Source organism: Triticum urartu, chromosome 2A, assembly GCF_056163025.1.
Source record: "Triticum urartu cultivar PI428250 chromosome 2A, HENAU_Tu73, whole genome shotgun sequence".
NCBI lineage: Eukaryota > Viridiplantae > Streptophyta > Magnoliopsida > Poales > Poaceae > Triticum > Triticum urartu.
Genome location: NC_141874.1, coordinates 514507162 through 514530867, shown reverse-complemented (window position 1 = coordinate 514530867; position 23706 = coordinate 514507162). Strand labels below are relative to the sequence as shown.

Sequence of the window (23706 nt, the reverse complement as noted above, 5' to 3'; positions counted from 1 at the left end):
GAAATAATATTTTTACACATGAGTTGCCACTCATGGAGGTTCGATACTTAGAGGGGCTAGACTTGCCGGTCAAATGGGTAAGGGTTAGGCCGCTGTGTGGTCTTTGGAGGGTCTGAATCCTACCAAAACTTGCATTGTGTCCTAATATATGTATACAAGTGTGGTAGGAGGTTCAAACAACGAATACCCAGCTCCCAAGTGTGACCTGCTTCACCGACGACAGTAACACCGAAGGAATGTTCTGCTCATTTAGTTGTGGTTCTCACCTGTTATACATACAAGTGCTACTGTTCTTTGGTATGATATATGATATAGTCATGTTATCTATATAGTTTAGTATTTGTAGTTGCATAGATTATAATGGTTTCTCCTGTTCACTTATGTGCTTTCTGTAGTTTAGTGCCTTTTGTTGTACATGTATATTTAGCTAATTTTTACTAACCCATGTGTTGTGATGTGCTTGTGTATCTAGTACAGGAATATACCAAGTGTGAGTGGGTGTAGTGTCAGGACCCCGATTCTAAGTCACACCGATCTTGCCTGTAACACCTCATATCACTTTGTGGCCTCACGCACGGTATCCCCACGGGTGTCGCCTTACCATGGCCTGGGACCATTTTCGCCTTTTGGCTCACATATATGATAGTGTCGCTAGCATCCATATGACAGAGAACCCGGGCCGACATGACTAGTCGTGAACCCAAATTGGCACTAACTTACGGGGACAGGCATACATGAATCAACATCGAGCATGTCGGTCAGCAGCGTGTGAATCCGGGCTGTAGCAACTGGGCTAACAGGACTCTGGGAACCCGAGCTGTAGCAGGCTAGCAGGACTCCGGATGTCACCGCGTGACATTTCCCCGAAGGGACAGACACAGGAACAAAGTGAATCACATGCCGGCAAGTCTAAGTGTTCCAGAGCAGTAGTGCTGGGCTAGCAGGACTCCGGTGAACCGGGCTGTAGTGGACTACTATGGCTCATGGAAGCATAAGACTACATTTCCCCATAAGAGAGGCTACCAAGGATAAACAACTAGGTTGTTGGATCCCACACATACCAAGCATTTCAATCATACACACAATATGCTCGATATGTGTAAATACAACATGGCATCACAACAAAACTCTACGACTCAAAGAATTTATTCATTAGGCTCCGAGGAGCGAGATATTACAAACATGGGTCTCATGACCCAACATACAGAGCATACAAGCAACAAGCACATGCGGAAGCTTAACTTGTCTGAGTACAGACAACTACAAATGAAGAAGGCTGAGAAGCCTGACTATCTATAAGACCCTCCCAAGGGTACAAGATCATAGCTGAGGTAACGAGCTAAACGTCGAAGTCCATGCGGAACTACTAGTGAGGCTGAAGTCTCTCCACAAAAACATAAATTAAGCAAACATGAGTACAAATGTACCCAGCAAGACTTACATCAGAACTAGCTACATATGCATCAGTATCAAGAAAGGGGTGGTGGAGTTTAACTGCAGCAAGCCAGCTTTGACTCGGTGGCTATCCTGAACTACGACTGCAAGTAACTCTTTTGAGGTGGCGCACACGAGTCCACATATTCACCATATCAATACACCACTATGGATCCGCTCCCGTCTCCCTACGAGAACGCCATCCATAGCACTCACACTTATCTTGCGCATTTTAGAGTATCCACTTTCACTTGTCTATGAACTATGCAAGGGGTCCAAGTTTCCATATCCGAGGAATCCGGCTATTCGAATAGATAATGATAACCCTGCAGGGGTGTACTTCTTCACACACACTCTCGCCACTTACCACCATGTACACGTCGTGTATCTCGGCAACCTTCAAGCGGAAGCCTGGTGAGGGAGTCGGCCACGACCTGATTAACCACACAAGTATCTAGTCCAGGTTTATCGCCTATTCGGGTTCTATCCGCAAGGAGATCTGGCCGGGTGTCGCTCACGGCCCCAAACGATGTGAGCAGGGTTCCCAAGCCCACCATCCGGGTGCCACTTGGTACACCGTGTCACTGTGCCTAGTCTGTTCCAAGCCCAGTTGTACCGGGTGCCACTTGGTAGACTACTAACACAACCTACAAACACCAGAAACTAGTTGCAACTCCTGGACAGAGATCAGGTTGATTAATAAGTCGAGAGGGGCACTTAAGCATTCCAATGCGTGGTAGTAGCTGTTCATGGATCACAAACACAGAATTCAGTTCCTGAGGACGGCTTCAATGAGACAACCCACCATGTACTCCTACATGGCCTCTCACCGATACCTTTACCAAATCGTGTTCACACACTTAGCTCACAACAGCAGGACATGTTCTCACACCTCTAATTCATCCCCGATGAATCAGACCTGACTCAACTCTAAGCAATAGCAGGCATGACAAACAAGCATGAATGAGTAGGCACACCAGGGCTCAAATAACTCCTACTCATGCTAGTGGGTTTCATCTATTTACTGTGGCAATGACAGGTCATGCAAAGGAAAGGGGCTCAACTACCGCAGCATGTAACAGTTGAATCGTTGTTGTCCTAATGCAATAAAAGAGAGCAGGAGCGAGAGAGTGGGATTGTATCATAATGAACAAGGGGGTTTTGCTTGCCTGGCAATTCTGAAGATAGTATAGTTCTTCATCGGTGTCATCGATCTCATCGTCGGAACGTCGTCTACTGAGAGGGGACAATTATCGGCAAACAAGGAAGACCACAATCAATGCGATACACAATATGATGCATGATCATGACATGGCAATATGCTGTGATTTGAGCTAATGCAACTAGCAATGATTTAAATGAAGTTGGTTTGAACCAAAGGTTCAAATTCAAACTCCATATGTGATTATTTAAATGCCAACATTTGATTTGACCTAATCAGCAGGCCTAAGTTGCTCAAACATGCATGGAAATAGCATGAATGGATAGATTGGATTTTTCTGATAATGTTTCATATATAATTTATTTAATTCTGAGCTACGGTTGATTTTCTATGATTTTTCAAAGTTTAAAGCATTTTCTAGAATTTCTAAACCTTTCCTAATTTATTTCAATTCTAGAAAGACTGTACTGCGTCAGCACTGCGTCATCATGACGTCAGCAGGTCAACAGGGCGCGGTCCAGGTCAAACCTGACCTGTGGGTCCTGCGTGTCAGTGTCATAACTAACTTAACAGAGTTAGTTAGTGTTAGGTTAGGCACTAATCTAGGTTAATTAGCGCTAAACTAATCTAACTAATATTTAACAGGGGCAGCCCACACATCAGGGGGGAAGTCAAACCCCGGTCAAGCAGGGTCAAACCCGTCGGACTTGGTCCACGGCTCGTCGCCGGTGAAGCCCGAGACGGCGGAGGGGCTCGGAATTTGCCCACGGTCGACCAAATCGACCGCGGTTTGGTCCTACGCGTAGCTGGGGCTCGCGCGCATCTGGTAGGCCAAGCGGGAGGAGCTGGGGTGGTCTGAGTCGACGGCGGCCGGAGTTCGGCGTCAGCGGGTTAGGCACTACGGCACACGGGAGGAGGATCTGGTGGGTGTTCTCGGCTCCTGGGAGTGTGCTGAGGACGATAGCATCCTCGGATGCGACGTGTGTGGGCTCTCGCCACGGCAACGACATGGATGGTGGCGAGCAAGCTTTTGGTCATGGAGGGGCTATGGCCTAGAGGGCGAGCGCAGCCAGGGGAGAAGGGGGAGACGACGCTGGTGCTCACAGCGCGTCCGACGGCGCCGTCGGCGAGGGCGGCCGCGGTCGGGTTGCTGCGAATCGACGACGACGACTGTAGGTGCAGAGGATGAAGACAACGGCGATGGCAGCGCTGCGGGGTGCTCCGGCGTCGTTTGGCTCGGCAGAGACGAAGAAGAGGTCGGGGCAGAGCTCTTGGGGACGCAGAGGGGCAAGGGGGTGGCTGTGGTCGCGTGGCAGCGAACGGCGGCGACGAGCGCATCGGCTATGGCGTGAAGAGAGCGAGGGGGTGAGGGGAAAAGTGAGAGAGGGGTCGGTGGGTTCCAGAGGCCACGGGGTGACGAGCCTAGCGTCGCGCTGGCCAGGGAGGGGCCAGGCAGGCAGCTGTGTGCCCGCGCGCGCGAGCGCCGTGCACTGCTTCCCCTCTACCTTCTGGCGAGAGGAGGAAGACAACTGGCAGGGGAGGTGGCTGGGCTGGGCCGGCTTCAGCAGCAGGCCGCATAGGTAGGCGCCGGGTATGTTCTCTCTCTCTCTCTCTGATTTTTCTATTTATTTCTGTTTTCTATTATTCCGTAACTTTAGGGCTTTATTAAAAATACTAAAACAATCTCAAAATTCATGAAACTGCTCAAGGCTACTGTTTGGAATAATTCCAACAGTAAACATTTTAGTTCATGAATATTTGGACATTTAAAATATTATATAGCATTTAAATGCCCAAATGCAAATAGCATATGATTTAATTCAGTGACCCTCTATTGTCCTAGAAAAGTGTGCACCATTTTTGTCAGAGGTTCTAGACCAAGGCAAAGATGATGAACATTTTATAAGGGCATTTCAGGTTCATTGAAAATAATTTTAGTAAACCCTAGTTGGTTTCAGGGGGGTGCTGGGGGTTCTATCATCCCCATTTCAAGTTTTTGAGAAATTTAAACATGATGCACACATGAAGGGCTAGCCTAGGACATAGCAGAACTAGGGATGTGACAGCTCACCCCCACTAAACAAGAATCTCGTCCCGAGATTCAAGCATAGGGTAAGATGAAGGGGAAACACAACTAACACTATCTTCACGATCTAGGTTGCACTTCGTAAGAACGTTGATTCATCACCATCTTTGTCTCGACGTCTTGCTTCGGAAACTTCAACCAACACGACAACGAGAGAAAAAAAGAAACTCTAGAAGAATCAATCTTCTTGAAGATCGAACAACTCAGGATCAACTCATGGTGTGAGACATTGAAAACATCTCTCGAGCTGAGACATGAAGCATACATCCAGAGGGATGGAGTGAAACAGATGATGAAGATTCACTAGGTAGGCAACAATTCCACACTTAAGAAGGTGGTGAACGGTTGTCAACGTAGCGAGGAGTTGAGTTGCCATGATACCACAACGAGACATCTTAGAGGAGGTGACTCATAGAATTATTCCCTTAAGTGGCAAAAATAATTACTTTTGATACGAAGATCATTGGAACTCTTCTTACCAGCCTAAGGCAATTTACAAACGTTCGTTTGAACGAATTCGAAAGAATGGCATACTCATACCAGAATGGATGATGTGCACTACCTTGTTGAAGACAACGTAATGGATGGTTTGCTTATCATCGGAGATGGATGGGACCCATGGTAAGTCCACTTTTGAAGATGATCCTGAACAACAACTACTGAGGTGCAAGCTGGGAACAAAATGCAAATGTTGGGAATGATTCTGGTAACTGGGGAAGAACTCAACAGCCGAGAGTGTTTCCAAAGTTCCAATGGTTATAGAATCATCGAAGAAACTGAGAGCACAAGGATCCCTAAGGAACAACTTCAAGAATAAGTCATGTGAAATCCTCATGGGAGGTGACCAAATGGCTTAATCAAGATACTACAACAACAGTGCTTCCAGCTAGGTGTGTCCATTCCACTGGAACCTATATCATAGTTCTCGGAAGAAGTTCCAACCATCATATCTGCCTGAGATTCAAATCTGGTTGGTAACAGGATAATTCAGACAATGTGTCTGGAAAGAAAGTTTGCAACACAAATCGACGAGATGGCGTTGCGAGATTCTCAGGAAATGGACTATGGTAGTAAGCTCCAAAACATGAGCTGGTTCTGCTAACACATGTGAACATGTTGTCCCAGACAAGCATGACCACGTAGTAGTCTTATAATAAAAACACTACCGAGTTCAGGTTGGGAAACATCATCGAGGATAACAAAGTCCTTGCATAAGGCATGCTCTTAAGAAGGAACTTCTTCTCCTTGAACAAATCAATCAGTGGCTTGGTGTGCTAGGAAATACATATGGAGTGGAGGTAATTAATCTACCAAACCATAGAATACATTCGCACATGCATAACTAACTTGGGATGGTACCAGAGGAAACAAAGCAATCTTTCTCGAACTCATGGCGGCAACTTGCTCCAAATGCACATGAATTTGAGGAAGTCACTTCTTCTATCCAAGCATAAGCTTCATGAACGGAACACGAAGGCATTGCTTACAAAGTTTCCAATACTAGGTTGATGTTCAACATGAATCATGGGGGAGACAAAATGCTGCTGATGGGCTCAACAGCAACTCATCGGAATTTCCATATCACTGGACTTCCACCATCATGTGAACACGGTGATAGCATTGGTCAGACCAAAAGATGTAATCGTGTATGCTCGAGGGATCAACCACGAGTAAGACAACATTACAAACATCGTTGGTTCTGATTTGACTTGACGATAGCCCATACTCAAGTCAAAGTTTTGACAAGATGATAGACCCAGCAACTGATCACGAGGACCAATTGATGAAGATATCATCTTGCTTCAACAACTATCAAAACACAAGGATATCCCTTTGGGATGAACTAAGTCGGACAAGCTATCATATTCCAACTCTCCAAGTTGTCATTTAGCTTAACCAACTATTTCAGGGTATCCAACACAGATTCTTGGAGAAATAGTGGTTTATAGAAAAATCAAATTGATCACGAACTCAACATAGAGGTCAGGTGATAACCAGGTAATACTTCCGAGAAGATATTCGGAAAATCACGAACCACCGATATGTTACTAAGCTCAAGATCAATCTTGCTTTTCAGGGCAAGACGATATGATCAAGGGAGCGAGGGATTGACACAATCCTAACTCATTGATCCAAGAGTGCACCAGGAAATATGGACTAGGTAGCAAGATCAATCTTAGAATGGTAGTTCAATAACGAGCACGCTAAGAATGAGAATATTGTCCATTTACTACCAAGCAATGAGTTGCTCGGAGTATTGATTTCACACATCACAATTCACTTGTCGGCATTCCGGTTACAACAACACGAGGACCGAGGAATGAATGATGATGGTGAGAAGTATCACTGCATCAAGAATTCATAAGAGGTGGTGTAATTCTCAAGACATTCTTGACATAAAGATGGTAACACTCCAAGGTAGAACAGAGCAAAAGCTGGATTTGCATTTTGATCCATGGCATATAACTACTTTGACCCAATCCTCGAAGTGGACAAGGTACTGGAGTTTGTTTCTCCTAGTCATTACGGAATAGAATGGCTTGACGGACCACAAGAATAATAGGCATCGATGAACACGAATGCACAACTATTCCTGACTATCAATTGATGGACTAGGGTCGGAATACAACTGAGGAGGATCAACTCAAGGAACATATAACATTTTGAGTTGTGGATGCATAGATTAGTATGTCGAACTAAGTTCAACAGGTTTCTTCCGGATAACCCATGCGGTAAGATAGAACTGGCAGAGTCACAACATATGATCGAGAACTCATCAAGAGTACTCTGATTGTGATCTTTTGGTTCAAATAACTTCTGCCATATTGGCTCATGGTATTGGAAGAACTATATACCACAGAGCTCGAGGACGATCACAAGGTTACTAATATCCTAAAGGAACTAGCAAACACTATCAACATGAGGTAAGTAGAGTGAATCTTGGGTCCAAGGACCCGGAAATAAAATACCTACTAACTAAATAACATCACGAGATGCTTTCGAGAATGGTGGCCAGAATCATCACACTGGGAACACCAAACATGGCTAGATTACTAACTCTAAGATACCCTAGTGTCATAATAACAACTCCAACATATATGTCGAGGCAATAGAGTACCTCAACTCACTGATTAGTGTGCTTAATCTGGCCCAAAAGGACATCAGGAACAGGAGGAAGGGATTTGCAGATGCATCAGACTGTTTAGAAACCTGGGATGACTCAGACAGCATAACGGCTGTAAATGCTCAAAATGATTTGAGACATCCTGCAAAAATGGTCGCATAACCACTCAACATCACAATATCAAGGTTCTGAGGCCAGCTATGAACATATGGAAGTAGTAGGAACTGAACTGAGGCTTGAACTCAACAATCCTAGGCAACTACGGTTTAGTAACACGTCATCCTGAGAGATAGAAGAGAAGCCTAGTTCTTAACCCCCGTAGAAAAGAAGAGGTTGACTCAGAGCAGAAGGGCATAAGGTAAAGGAGTAAAAAGAGCCTTACGTTCCCTTCCACAATCAATTCCCTTATGTAACTAAAGCATTTCTAGACTCAACTTCGACCAGCTTGGCTTGGTAATCCTACAGGCAGTCAGGCTCTGATACCAAAACTGTCAAGACCCCGATTCTAAGTCACACCTATCTAGCCTGTAACACCTCATATCACTTTGCGGCCTCACACACGGTATCCCCACGGGTGTTGCCTTACCATGGCCCGGGACCATTTGCGCCTTTTGGCTCACGTATATGATAGTGTCGCTAGCATCCATATGACAAAGAACCCGGGCCGACATGACTAGTCGTGAACCCAAAGTGGCACTAACTTACGGGGACAGGCATACATGAATCAACATCGAGCATGTCAGTCAGCAGCGTGTGAATCCGGGCTGTAGCAACTGGGCTAACAGGACTCTGGGAACCCGAGCTGTAGCAGGCTAGCAGGACTCCGGATGTCACCGCGTGACATTTCCCCGAAGGGACAGACACAGGAACGAAGTGAATCACATGCCGGCCAGTCTAAGTGTTCCGGAGCAGTAGTGCTGGGCTAGCAGGACTCCGGTGAACCGGGCTGTAGCGGACTACTATGGCTCATGGAAGCATAAGACTACATTTCCCCATAAGAGAGGCTACCAAGGATAAACAACTAGGTTGTCGGATCCCACACATACCAAGCATTTCAATCATACACACAATATGCTCGATATGTGTAAATACAACATGGCATCACAACAAAACTCTACGACTCAAAGAATTTATTCATTAGGCTCCGAGGAGCGAGATATTACAAACATGGGTCTCATGACCCAACATACAGAGCATACAAGCAACAAGCACATGCGGAAGCTTAACTTGTCTGAGTACAGACAACTACAAATGAAGAAGGCTGAGAAGCCTGACTATCTATAAGACCCTCCCAAGGGTACAAGATCGTAGCTGAGGTAACGAGCTAAACGTCGAAGTCCATGCGGAACTACTAGTGAGGCTGAAGTCTCTCCACAAAAACATAAATTAAGCAAACATGAGTACAAATGTACCCAGCAAGACTTACATCAGAACTAGCTACATATGCATCAGTATCAAGAAAGGGGTGGTGGAGTTTAACTGCAACAAGCCAGTTTTGACTCGGTGGCTATCCTGAACTACGACTGCAAGTAACTCTTTTGAGGTGGCGCACACGAGTCCACATATTCACCATATCAATACACCACTATGGATCCGCTCCTGTCTCCCTACAAGAACGCCATCCATAGCACTCACGCTTATCTTGCGCATTTTAGAGTATCCACTTTCACTTGTCTATGAACTATGCAAGGGGTCCAAGTTTCCATATCCGAGGAATCCGGCTATTCGAATAGATAATGATAACCCTGCAGGGGTGTACTTCTTCACACACGCTCTCGCCACTTACCACCATGTACACGTCGTGTATCTCGGCAACCTTCAAGCGGAAGCCTGGTGAGGGAGTCGGCCACGACCTGACTAACCACACAAGTCTCTAGTCCAGGTTTATCGCCTATTCGGGTTCCATCCGCAAGGAGATCCGGCCGGGGTGTCACTCATGGCCCCAAACGATGTGAGCAGGGTTCCCAAGCCCACTATCCGGGTGCCACTTGGTACATCGTGCCACTGTGCCTAGTCTGTCCCAAGCCCAGCTGTACCGGGTGCCACTTGGTAGACTACTAACACAACCTACAAACACCAGAAACTAGTTACAACTCCTGGACAGAGATCAGGTTGATTAATAGGTCGAGAGGGGCACTTAAGCATTCCAATGCGTGGTAGTAGCTGTTCATGGATCACAAACACAGAACTCAGTTCCTGAGGACGGCTTCAATGAGACAACCCACCATGTACTCCTACATGGCCTCTCACCGATACCTTTACCAAATCGTGTTCACACACTTAGCTCACAACAGCAGGACATGTTCTCACACCTCTAATTCATCCCCGATGAATCAGACCTGACTCAACTCTAAGCAATAGCAGGCATGACAAACAAGCATGAATGAGTAGGCACACCAGGGCTCAAATAACTCCTACTCATGCTAGTGGGTTTCATCTATTTACTGTGGCAATGACAGGTCATGCAAAGGAAAGGGGCTCAACTACCGCAGCATGTAACAGTTGAATCGTTGTTGTCCTAATGCAATAAAAGAGAGCAGGAGCGAGAGAGTGGGATTGTATCATAATGAACAAGGGGGTTTTGCTTGCCTGGCAATTCTGAAGATAGTATAGTTCTTCATCGGTGTCATCGATCTCATCGTCGGAACGTCGTCTACTGAGAGGGGACAATTATCGGCAAACAAGGAAGACCACAATCAATGCGATACACAATATGATGCATGATCATGACATGGCAATATGCTGTGATTTGAGCTAATGCAACTAGCAATGATTTAAATGAAGTTGGTTTGAACCAAAGGTTCAAATTCAAACTCCATATGTGATTATTTAAATGCCAACATTTGATTTGACCTGATCAGCAGGCATAAGTTGCTCAAACATGCATGGGGATAGCATGAATGGATAGATTGGATTTTTCTGATAATTTTTCATATATAATTTATTTAATTCTGAGCTACGGTTGATTTTCTATGATTTTTCAAAGTTTAAAGCATTTTCTGGGATTTCTAAACCTTTCCTGATTTATTTCATTTCCAGAAAGACTTTATTGCGTTAGCACTGTGTCATCATGACGTCAGCAGGTCAACAGGGCGCGGTCCAGGTCAAACCTGACCTGTGGGTCCCGCGTGTCAGTGTCATAACTAACTTAACAGAGTTAGTTAGTGTTAGGTTAGGCACTAATCTAGGTTAATTAGCGCTAAACTAATCTAACTAATATTTAATAGGGGCGGCCCACACGTCAGTGGGTCAGGGGGGAAGTCAAACCCCGGTCAAGCGGGGTCAAACCCGCCGGACTTGGTCCACGGCTCGTCGCCGGTGAAGCCCGAGAAGACGGGGGGCTCGGAATTTGCCCACGGTCGACCAAATCGACCGCGGTTTGGTCCTACGCGTAGCTGGGGCTCGCGCTCATCTGGTAGGCCAAGCGGGAGGAGCTGGGGTGGTCTGAGTCGACGGCGGCGAGCACGAATGTGGCGGCCGGAGTTTGGCGTCAGCGGGTTAGGCGCTACGGCGCACGGGAGGAGGATCTGGTGGGTGTTCTCGGCTCCTGGGAGTGTACTAAGGACGATAGCGTCCTCGGATGCGACGTGTGTGGGCTCTCGCCACGGCAGCGACATGGATGGCGGCGAACAAGCTTTTGGTCATGACGGGGCTATGGCCTAGAGGGCGAGCACGACCAGGGGAGAAGGGGGAGACGACGCGGGTGCTCACAGCGCGTCCGACGGCGTCGTCGGCGAGGTCGGCCGCGGTCGGGTTGCTGCGAATCGATGACGACTGTTGGTGCAGAGGACGAAGACAATGGCGATGGCGGCGTTGTGGGGCGCTCTGGCATCGTTTGGCTCGGCGGAGACGAAGAAGAGGTCGGGGCGGAGCTCTTGGGGACGGCAGAGGGGCAAGGGGGTGGCTGTGGCCGCGTGGCAGCGAACGGCGGCGACGAGCGCGCCGGCCATGGCGTGAAGAGAGCGAGGGGGCGAGGGGGAAAACTGAGAGAGGGGTCTGTGGGTTCCAGAGGCCACGGGGTGACGATCCCAGCGTCGCGCTGGCCAGGGAGGGGCCAGGCAGGCAGCTGCGTGCCCGCGCGCGAGAGCGCCGTGCACTGCTTCCCCTCTGCCTTCTGGCGAGAGGAGGAAGACAACTGGCAGGGGAGGTGGCCGGGCTGGGCCGGCTTCAGCAACAGGCCGCACCGGTAGGCGCCGGGTAGGTTCTCTCTCTCTCTGGTTTTTCTATTTATTTATGTTTTCTATTATTCTGTAACTTTAGGGCTTTATTAAAAATACTAAAACAATCTCAAAATTCATGAAACTGCTCAAGGCTACTGTTTGGAATAATTCCAACAGTAAACATTTTAGTTCATGAATATTTGAACATTTAAAATATTATATAGCACTTAAATGCCCAAATGCAAATAGCATATGATTTAATTCAGTGACCCTCTGTTGTTCTAGAAAAGTGTGCACCATTTTTGTCAGAGGTTCTAGACCAAGGCAAAGATGATGAATATTTTATAAGGGCATTTCAGGTTCATTGAAAATAATTTTTGTAAACCCTAGTTGGTTTCAGGGGGTGCTGGGGTTTCTGTCATCCCCATTTTAAGTTTCTGAGAAATTTAAACATGATGCACACATGAAGAGCTAGCCTAGGACATACCAAAACTAGGGATGTGACATCTAGATGTGCTTGTGTATCCATAGGAGACGCATACATTTGAACCCCAAACAAACTTTCTTCTTCTTTTTCTTGTTTCTCAGGTTGATCTCCAGGACATGGAGGTGATGAAAAAGAAGATAGAGAAGAGCTTAGAATAGGTGTAGTCTAGATTTTGGTTTAGTTTTTTTCTTTTTATATTCATTTAATATAATGTAAATATTTGAGAATTTTGTACCTTGTATAATTATTAATAAAGCTTATGGTTTCATAACAGACTGTAAGTCTTGTATAATTACTCTGTATTATCCATTTCTAATTCACTTTGAATTATTTACTTATCATGATAAAGTTGGAATCTTCGGCCATCTGGTGTTGCCGTCGGCATAGATGACCACCAAGAGGACCCCAGGCGGCGACACGTGGCATAGCTATGCCGACGGCAAACCGGCACGTGTGTGGATGACGTTTGACGGCCGTGTCATCTACTTTTTCGCCGATGGCTCGAGAAGACCGTCGGCATATGTTTCTATGTCTACGGCTTTTGTACACCGACGGCCATCCAGGCTTTACTGAGGGAATCAAAGACGACGGCTGTATGCCGACGGTTTTGAGGCCTTCGCCGACAGTTTTGGGGCCTTTGCCGATGGCTTTGGCCGTTGGCATACACACCGTTTCCTGTGGTGCTGGCACACTGCAAGTAAGTCCTCGCTTGGTGGTGACCGTCGTTCTATTCCTGCATTTCCCCCTAGGAAGATTTCTCCCAAAATCAGAGAGAGTAATGAAGCAGAGACATTGTTGGGTGGTGATGCACACAAAAATAGTGTTATCCTGCCATCGTTATCCACTCCTTTGAAGTGTGATGGTTGTGGTCAGGGTCACCCTGTGGCAAATTGTCCTGACAAGAAACCCTGGGAGTTTACTCCTGAATTCATGATTACTTTGGGTCTAATGAATTTGGTCAGGGCTTTTTCTCCATCCGTGAGGTCTGTTCTGAAGCAAAGAGCTAGATGTATAAGCATTTGAGCCTTTAACAGATAAAATCCATATGATGTGATTATGTATAACTATGTCCTTTTCAGAATCAGTGATTCGAGAGTTTAACATCCAACTGCTCAAACAAACGAGATATATTTACATAACCACATTATTGAGTTCTATTACAGTGACTGCACCATCATTGGCGTAACCCAGGTGCCATTGAGCATCTCCGGGCCCTGACTGACTAAATTCTGGAGCTGGGACATCCATATATTGCCCTACACCAAGAATTCTTAACATCCTGAACTACTAATTAATTTCTGTACAATGACTTATTCCCACCTCATCCAGCGGGACAAGAATTTACACCCGACCCAACGTGTGTATTCACAGAACCAACCAAAGTAAGCTATATTCACATTCAGGCGATCGCTTTGTACCACGGGCCATGGACCTTCTCCGAGACCGTGGCCACCCTGATGAGCACTTCAGCCGCCTTCACCACCCGGTCGGCGAGCTTCCCCGCGCCGACGCGGCGTAGGGCTGCATCCGCCAGCTTCTGGCCCTTGGCACTGCTGCCGCCAAGGAGGACCCCGCGGAAGGCGCAGTGGACCGCCCGGGAGACCTTCTTGAAGACGACGTCGTCCGCTTGGAGGCTCTTCAGGAGCACCCGGGTTACTATCTGCCTCCTTGCCTGAATCTTGGCGTCCGTCAAAGAGCCGGCTGACGCCGACGCGCTCATCATCGCCTCCACGATCTCTTCAGTTCCTGCCTCCGGGGAGTTGTCCAACAACTTCACCAGGGCGCCGAAGAGTTCTGAGATGACAGTCTCCAGCTCCGGAGGAGTGATCTTAGAATTCTCACTCATCAGGACTTGACGCAGGACGAGCATGCTGCACAAACAGTAAGTTCAGTTAGCACACATTCAAGTTTTAATCCTGCAGACTAGACTAAAATAACATGAGTATAAGATAGTAGTTTACCTCGTAGCCATCACAATCACTTCTTGAAATTGGCCCTGCACGGCCCTCAATCTCAGAAAGTTGAGATGGAAGCTCTCAGGAGTTGACTGCAATTGTAATCCCTCCATACCACTAATAAGCTGCAACAGGCCAACCCTCACAAGCTTGTCAATCTTTTCTCCCTTGCATTCAGGTAAACCTGAACTACCTGCTGAAGCTACAACAGCTGCTGGAGCTCCATGGCCAGCTCGGAGCACTGTAACAAGGGGCTGAGCCTGCCACAAAGGATTAAACTAGTGTCAGGAACCAGATAACAAATAGAACGCCCCTATGCTGCTGATGTTGTTAGAAACTTACATGATTTGCTGCTGGAAGAACTGAAAGAGAGCCCAGATGTTCGCTCCATTCTGCGTCCACGATGCTCTTTGATGCTGAAATCCACTGCAGAGTTACAGGGAGAGAAGCTGACGCATTGGCAGGAGGTCCATAGCGATCGCCGAAAGCCTTCTGCAGGTACTCCACTCCAGCAGAGCCTTTTATCGTCGGTTGCATCAGCTGAACATATGCCTTGCTCACTTCTACTTGCAGTTGCTGTATATAACAGAAAAATGTTAGAATTCCACTGCATAAAAACAACTGCAGTTAATTATAGGACAAGTTTAATGTATTAACACACTCAACACACCTTTATTTCTTCCAGAGTGAAACGCAGACCCTTGATGACAGCAATGACAAATGAGCTGATTGCATTATCATTATCTTCAGAACTTGCAGCCAACTCGCTCAATAATTTGTCATGACTTGCCTTCATCTCATCATCCTTTGCCGCAGCAGACAGCTTTCTGACCATATCCAGAGAGTACTGCAAAATCTGCCCCAGATATTGGGTGTCCTGGGAGCCTGACTTGAGTACCTTCATTTGTACAGGAACAAAATTATGTCAATGTTCCATGAATAAGAAAAAAAAAATAAGGAACACGATGACAAACTTATATATGCAAAACACTCGGATCTTACCTGGGATAGAATTTCGAGGTCAATGTTCTCACAGATTTCCTCCTTCCATTCCTTGGGAGCCAAGTCGTGCAATGAATCCCTCACTTCCTTTACCAGGTTGATCAGTTGGCTGTAGTCAGGTTTGTCTCCTCTCATCGAGTCGGTAACCACATCCCAGAAAGCTTTCTCCATTGTTTCCCTCACTTTGTCTTGGAAATCCTTCTCAATGGTACGAGCATCATTAGAATTGCCAGCAATCGCACCACCGTCCTCATGAAGCATCTCATTGACCATCTGCTCATTCTCTGTTGGCAGATTCACTGGTGATGTGCTGCTTGATGCTCCAGAAGCTCCAAACAGGGATCGCACAACAGACCTTGATCCTTCAGCATCTGTTTTGGAATTCATATTGACCTCAGTAGGCGGGAGCTTTCCAGATGAATCAATGCTCAGAGGGGTAGATACGTTTGCAACAGGTGCTGCCAATGGACTTCCATTCTCCTTCGCTTCAAAGAACTTTGATCTTGCATCGGAGAGAGCAGAGTCCATACGCTCGATGCCTGCATCACCGCTCAAATGCTGAACCTTCTCTCTTAGGAGTTTTTGATCGTCAGAAACCTGCTTCTGAATCGCCTTCATATCATGGGTGAGGTTGTGTGACTGCCCGTCGGCAGCTAACTTGCATGTTTGCATCATTGACAGCTCAAGCTTGCATGCAGCCCTAACAAGATCACCCTCCAATGATCTTGCATCTTTTACTTTCCACACCACAAATCTGTAAAGATAGGTGCACCATGCTTTGTCAAAATTAACCAACTGAGTCTTGAATTTACTTTGACTGGCAACATCATAAGACTTCTGGCAACTAGATGATTCAGCAGCATCAAGAGATGGCTGCCTTGAGGCTCTTCCTGGTCCCTCGAGTATTGTCTTAACTAACAGCTCAAACTCCCTGACAAAGTTTGCTGCTGACTCCATGAGTAGCTTCTCTTGCTCACCATCTCCACTTAAAACAGCACTAGGATGAGCCAGGATCATGTAAGCACAGAGTACCACCCTCAGTGAATATCTAGACAACCTGCTTGTTTCAGAAGTTCTTGCTGGCCTTTTTGCTGCAACCCTTGTTCTTCCGTCTCTACTCGGAGGTGCCTTCCTCTTTGGAGTCGCAAGGCGTTTCAGTAGATGGTCAATATTTTCTGCAGATGATGAACTTGCTGACTGACAAAGAGTCAAACGCCTCTCGAACCGGTCAAGTAATGCCTTAGTAGCCTCAAGAGCTGTGGGAGATCCCATCAACATAGCTAATTCCTCAAATGGCATTGACTTCACAGATTTTTCATTAATTCCCAAAGCATCATAAGCTTGAGCTAAGGCAAGTGTTGTCTTCCTGGACTTCACAAAACTTCTCCAGCACCTACAATATACGAGAAGAAAACTTCAATTAACTCGAACATGCAAATACAATCAAATGGTTAGAATTCAAAGGAAAATTTAATGTATGAGAGTAATACCTTGCAAGCTTTCTTGAAAGAAAATCTGCATGCTTGATGTAATCGGCATGAGCAGAACTGCACGGACTTCCTCGCTGCTTCAAATATTCAGCTCTCTTCCTCTTGGCCTGTTCAATAAGATAACAAATCAGATAAGAAGCAGAACAGGAGAACTAAAATTGTAATCAGCGTATGTATCACAACACATACCCTCTGAAGTTTGCTATCCAGATGTTCTTTCAATTTAATCCTGTCTGCTTCTCTCTGGCTGCTTACAGTCATGGCTGCTTGTTGAATATGCATGAGCCGAGCACGAGCCTTCCTCCTCTCAGCTTCTAACAACGCCAACCGTTTCTTCTCAGCAGCAGCACGCTTTGCCAGGATAGCAGATCGCACCCGCTCTGTATACTTGCTCTCAGATGTCGCCTTCTGCACGAGAGACCTCTCTGTTCTCTCCTTCAGTGCGGCCCGCTTCTGCATATCTGCATGCAGAAGGCGCATACGGTTTTCCTCTGCCTGTCGGACACGAGACTCGACTCTAGTCTCAAGTTCCTCCTTCTCCTTCTCAAACCGCATTTCCACATCATTCTTCGCTGCTTGTCGGAGTTCATCCAACTTGGCTAACCGGTTCTGTGCCTTTGCCAAGAGGCTTAACCTTTTCTGCTCAGCTGCCTGAAGCCTGGCTTCAAGGCGCTGTCCGTAATCTTCCTCTTGAGACGACCACGATGGGCTCCGTGGCTTCTTCCTTGCTTTGCAGGATAACCAATCGTGGAATTGCTGCAGAGAAACAATTGAAAATAAGTTAATTTGATCAAGCATGTATCGCTAATTCACTTCAAACTTACTTTTTAACCAAAAGAACACATAATTATTTAGTTGTTTCTACAGCTCCTGCCAGGATTACATCAACCAACAGAACTACAGAAGTTGCAACTAAAATTTCAGCGGTACAAGTTACTTCTAAGCAAAACAAAGTGGTCGATGATGAAAGCAAACTATCCTACCAAACTAGGATAATTCTCCTACCACCGAAACAACCTGAAATCAATTTGCTAACTCAAGCAGTTAGAACTTACAATAATTTCACCTTTATTATTTGATTAAAAAAACTTTCCATTTTTACTGGAGACTCGGAATAAACCTATGCAGACAACTAAATTAATTACTAACAGTTCCTGTTTACGCTTTCACCGAACTACAGATAAAATTGAGACTATTTCAATGGGGGCAAACGCTTCAATTCAAAGACCAGAAAACTCCAAACTAGAAAAGAAAAGAAAAACCGGCAAAATCCAACAGAAAAGCAATTCGTGACACCCGTGAGACCAACTTCAGCTCACGACTACCTACCGCCGAAACAATTCCCAAAGAATGTAACTCTGAGTCTCCGACTCCCCCATGAACAGGCTCAACCAAAAGAATTCTTTCACAAGTCTAAAGTTACTGTAAATTCCTTCAAAAACAGCACCCCTTTCTTATTAAAGTAATATAAAATTACATACCAGTTCTACAGCAGGACACGCAACTATCGTTTCACCAGTAAGGTGGGAACCACCGATGAGTATAATAGAAGGGGAAAAAAGCAGGCCTCAACACTTCGAGTTCACAATTTCACGCCCCGCGACTCGGCAATCCACCGTGAGGAGGAAGAAGGGGAAAGGGGGGAAATAAAGGCAGGAAAACCAAAGGTACCAGACAGGGACCCCTACCTGCCTCCGGTGGTCGGCCTCCTTGAGCTTGGCCTCGATTTCCTCGGCGCTGGCCGGGCCGCCGCCGCCGCTGGCCCTGCCCTCGAGCAGCCTCCTCCTGATCCGCGGCGGCACCCTCGCGGCCGCCCCCTCCTCCGCCGGTATCTCCATCGCCACGGGCTCCCTCACCCCCATCACCGCACCGATCAGACTCCCTCGCCGATCGAACTCGCCGGTGAATCCCGCAAGAAATCGCCTCGCTTTCTCCTCCTCCTCCCTCCCTTGCTTGCGCCGCTGCTTTACTCCTCCACTTGTTTCTCCCTTATTTTTCCCCTCGCCTCTCGAATTTAGTTTCTTCCGCGCCGTTCTGGGTGCGCCACGCGTAGCGCTATATAGGTGCGGTACCAGGTACTCTCCGGGGGAAGCGGTTTCCCGAATCGCAGAGCGGATCGGACGCTCGGCCCGGAGCCGAGACGGATAGGGAGGGGCGTTTCGGTAATTCTCGGGGCGTTAGGCGCTTCGGGACGGTTCGGCGGTTGGGTCGCGCCCTTTTTCGGGGCGTTGGGTTGACCGAATTGCCCCTCCCGGCGGCTTTGCTTCTCCGTTTCCGGGTTCAGACAAGTTTGATTTGAGTTCCACTACAAAATTATTAGAAAAGGTTTGATCCGAGTTCCACTAGTAGAAAATTAAGAAAGGTTTGATATGAGTTCGATTGGAAATGTGATCCAGAAGTTCGGTTATCGGAGCATGCATATGCGTATGAGACTGTTTTCAATGGTTTTCTTAGCATATTACAATCGAAGCATGCATATGCATTTTACTCCCTCCGTTTGGAATTACTTGTCGCAGAAATGGATGTATCTAGATATATTTTAGTTCTAGATACATCCATATCCGAGACAAGTAATTCCGAACGGAGGGAGTACTTCCCAGTTCGGTCAAGTTTGATATGAGTTCAACTAGAAAAAAAAAGTTAGCTTTGAGTTTGACTTGAAAATGTGATTAAGAAGTTTGGTCATATAGTATATATTTTTTAGAGACTGCTTTTGTGTTGACCAACATTAAGATTGAAATAGTCAATATAAGCTATCTTTGCGATAAAATAACCTTGCAGTATTACAGCTCCACATTGCTGATTGTACAACTAGAAATATGAATTACCATCCTAAAAACAGGGGCCAATACTTAGTTTCTTTCATTAAAAAGTGAAAATGTTTTGTTTCAGCCGATTGATCCAACGCACCGAGGCATCGATCGCACACTCATATGATGGATAGCAACCCCGCAAAGGACAGCATTGTAACTTGACCAACTTAATCGCCCGTATATCCATGAATACTCTTGACCAGTCGATCTTGTGTGCAACCTGCTCCCTATGCTATGCTACAAGCGGAGACACCATTGTTGCAAGCCGCACATGACTGGCACAACATGAGGACGTCCTCATTGTAAGATGGGCATCGGAGGTGTAGGTCGGGCGCTGCATACACACTGCTACATGTCTGGCTGCTGGTGTTGTCCTGCAAGTCCAGACACGAACTGCTATAAGGGGAGACCATTGGTGTTTCAAGATGACATTGTCGGTATTGTTGGAAGTTGGGCACTCAGTGCTACTGTGGCCCAACCACGCCATGTTGCAAGGGGAGGGAGAGTGGCCATAGGGATTGGGGTGGCTACTTGTGCTACAGCGAGCTATGACCACTGACACTATGGGATCGACGACGTCGTGCTGCGAGAGGGACGAAACCAGTGTGTAGGGCAGCAACGTCGGGGCTACAAGCGACCAACCGCCACTACAAGTTGTTGTCGCTACTGCAAGTCACCACCGGTTGCTGTGAGAGGGGAGGTGTACGTTGCAAGGGTGGGAGGAGGAGAAGAGAGGGACGGTGAGTGTCGGTGTCAAAATCGGCGGATCTCGGATAGGGGGTTCCGAACTGTGCGTCTAGGCCGGATGGTAACAGGAGGCAAGGGACACGAAGTTTTACCCAGGTTCGGGCCCTCTCGATGGAGGTAAAACCCTACGTCCTACTTGATTAATATTGATGATATGGGTAGTACAAGAGTAGATCTACCACGAGATCGGAGAGGCTAAACCCTAGAAGCTAGCCTATGGTATGATTGTTGTTGTGTATCTTGTCCTACGGACTAAAACCCTCCGGTTTATATAGACACCGGAGAGGGTTAGGGTTACACAAAGTCGGTTACAATGGTAGGAGATCTGCATATCCCTATCGCCAAGCTTGCCTTCCACGCCAAGGAAAGTCCCTTCCGGACACGGGACGAAGTCTTCAATCTTGTATCTTCATAGTCCACGAGTCCGGCTGAAGGTATAGTCCGGCCATCCAGACACCCCCTAATCCAGGACTCCCTCAGTAGCCCCTGAACCAGGCTTCAATGACGACGAGTCCGGCGCGCAGATTGTCTTCGGCATTGCAAGGTGGGTTCCTCCTCCAAGTACTTCATAGAAGATTTTGAACACAAAGATAATGTCCGTCTCTGCAAAATAAGTTTCCACATATTGCCATAGAGAGAATAATATTTACACAAATCTAATCTGCTGACGTATTCCGTAGTGTGACACACCACGGCCAAGCCTTTATCCGAGTCGTTTCATTATCCCACCTCAGCGCGTCATGCGAGGCGGTTTCCGTGGCAAGTCTTGTTAAATCAGAGATCGTGTCCCCTTATTCCGGGATTCTCATCAATACGGGCGTGAGTAACCCAACCGCGCCATTGATTACGGCGCTTGGAGATAAGCGAGTTCTATCAGGCTGGTGGGGACACGTAGTTGCGTCCACCCATATAAGGGGATAAGGATCCACCTTTTCACCTACGCCTTCTTCCTCCCTTGCTTATCCATTCTCGCGCACTCGAGCTCCAGCGCCCAAGTCCGCACTCCCCACCTCAACCTTCTCCAGCCATGTCCGGAGCGGGAGGCAAGTGGATGGTCTCCTCCGTCACGGAGGGACACATCAAAAAACTGAGGAAGGCCGGATACTTGTCTAACGACATTGCGTACCGGCTTCCCGAAAAGGGGCAGCTCATCCCCACTCCTAGGCCCCATGAGAGGGTGGTGTTCCTCCCCCATTTCCTCCGCGGACTGGGCTTCCCTCTTCACCCATTTGTCCGGGGGCTCATGTTCTACTATGACCTGGATTTCCACGATCTGGCCCCGAACTTTGTCCTCAACATCTCGGCGTTTATCGTCGTGTGCGAGGCTTTTCTCCGCATCCGCCCCCATTTCGGCCTATGGCTCAAGACTTTCAATGTCAAGCCAAAGGTGGTGCGCGGCAACTAGGCGGAGTGCGGAGGCGTCATGGTGGGCAAGATGGCCAACGTCTTATGGCTTGAGGGCTCCTTTGTGGAGACCCTGAAGGGGTGGCAATCGGGATGGTTTTACATCACTGAGCCGCAAGACCCCGAATGGGTCGCAGCCCCCGAGTTTCGATCCGGACCCCCTACGCGGCTCACCTCCTGGAAGGAGACGGGCCTGTCGCGGGTAAAAAAGGAGAGCTGACCGGACTCCAAACATGCGCCCAAACCCTGATGGACAAGAAGCTCAAACTTGTCAACGTAGTCCAGGTTATGCTCATCCGCCTGATCCTCCTGTGTCAACAACGGGCTTTCAACCTGTGGGAGTTCGACCCAGCGCGGCACCAAACTCTGAGCAGGCTCTTCGACACGACGTACGAAGATGCCTGGAAGGTGCTTTTCAAGGGCGCCGAGGCCCCCGCATCCGTTACCGAGGATCGCGGATTCAGTACGCAGCGTCACGCTCATGCGGTAAGCTATTTTTTTCCTTTTACAGGGTATCAGTTTTTCATAGTTTGACTCCATGCAGGATCTAAGCTCCCTTACCTTTGACAGGATTGGCAGGTGACATTCGGACAGATCAACTATCCGGCTCCTTTGCCCGAAGGCCCAGCGGACGCTCGCTTGGCGAAGCTGCTGGTTCCGGCACCCTATGTGGTGCGGAGAAGAAGGCCGTGAAAAAGGCCACAGGGACTCGAAAGAGTGCCCGGCGCAAGGTGTCGGATCCATCATCCGACGGTTCCGAGGCGCATTCCTCCCGTGAAGACGAGGAGGAAGAAGAAGAGACCTCTCCCCCTCCAGCGGGAGGAGAGAAGAAAAGGAAGGCCGCCCTCTCTCGGGAGGCCGGAGGGTCCAAGAAGGGGAAAACCCTTCCTCCGGACTACTCCACCGACGCCGACGACGGCGGAGAGGAGTGGCCGCCCAGGGCCAAGCCCCTGGCAAAATCGTAAGTATCCGGATACCAGAGTAATTCATAGTATTCGTTTATTGCACAGCTTTCCCTTATGTCGAATATGTTTATGCAGCCCACCCAAAGACCGACTCGACGCGTCGTCGAGCGGCTCACTGGACTCGTTGGATGTGAACTCGCTTCCGACGGCTTCCTCCCCCCACCCTACGGATGACACCGAAGTGTTGTCCCAACAGGTTCCAAGCCGGGAGGAGGTGGTCCTGGAGGCGCCGCAAGGCGACCTCCCGGACTCCAGGAGTAAAGGGGATGAAACCCCCCAGGGCTCCAAGTCCGGCTCTAGGCCGGACACCGCTCCGGAACCTTCAAAGGTTCCAGAGTCCGGCGGGGGTCCTCCTTCCAAGAGGAGCAAGCCCACCGTGCCGGTGACCCCCGTCCAACCGGAGGCGCCGGACAATCTGTTGGAGGCGCTCCAAGGCGCCTCCATCGATGAGGAGCACCGCACCATTATGAGTGCGGTGGTCCAAAAGGTTCAGTCCGCCAAGAGCGGACTGACTGAAGCTTGTACTAGCCTTTTAACAGGCCTTGAGGTAAGTAAAGAATGTGCAAATAATATTACCGCATAGACAGTAGCCCCTGATGCTCTGTTTGGCGTTCGGGAAGAAAAGCCGAATAGAGGATCAAATAAAATTCGTAGGAGTCTAACAAAAAGGAGTCAATATGCGTATGCATGCTTCTCTGCTTGCGTCCGCCGCATTGACTGTGGAAGTGGACACGCTAAAGCAGAACCTCGAGCGGTCCGAGCAAGAGCTCGGGCGTGCCAAGAAGCAGCTCGAGGACAATGAAGGTAAGAAATACCTTGTTTAAATATATATAAAAAGGTCCAATTGCAAAAAATGACAGGATTATCATGGCTATTG

General features: G+C 47.7%; 1 protein-coding gene across 1 annotated transcript; it reads right to left on the bottom strand.

Moving 5' to 3' along the window:
- Positions 1-13562: 13562 nt before the first annotated feature.
- LOC125538352 (uncharacterized) lies at positions 13563-18946 on the bottom strand. Its single transcript, XM_048701612.2, has 8 exons — positions 18589-18946; positions 17090-17656; positions 16901-17007; positions 15411-16803; positions 15079-15306; positions 14751-14984; positions 14415-14668; positions 13563-14324 (listed from the first exon to the last, which is right to left on the bottom strand). Exons 1-8 carry the CDS (start codon positions 18760-18762, stop codon positions 13853-13855), a joined length of 3429 nt encoding a protein of 1142 aa, XP_048557569.2. The 5' UTR covers positions 18763-18946; the 3' UTR covers positions 13563-13852.
- Between the last annotated feature and the right edge of the window lie 4760 nt (positions 18947-23706).

Excerpts from the sequence above, each read along its gene's own strand:
- LOC125538352 (XM_048701612.2), bottom strand. The coding sequence starts at position 18,762 with ATGGGGGTGAGGGAGCCCGTGGCGATGGAGATACCGGCGGAGGAGGGG. Across the intron at positions 15,307-15,410 it reads ACCTCGAAATTCTATCCCAG|GTACTCAAGTCAGGCTCCCA; the intron begins GTAAGATCCGAG and ends GTACAAATGAAG. Across the intron at positions 14,325-14,414 it reads GTGATTGTGATGGCTACGAG|CATGCTCGTCCTGCGTCAAG; the intron begins GTAAACTACTAT and ends CTGTTTGTGCAG.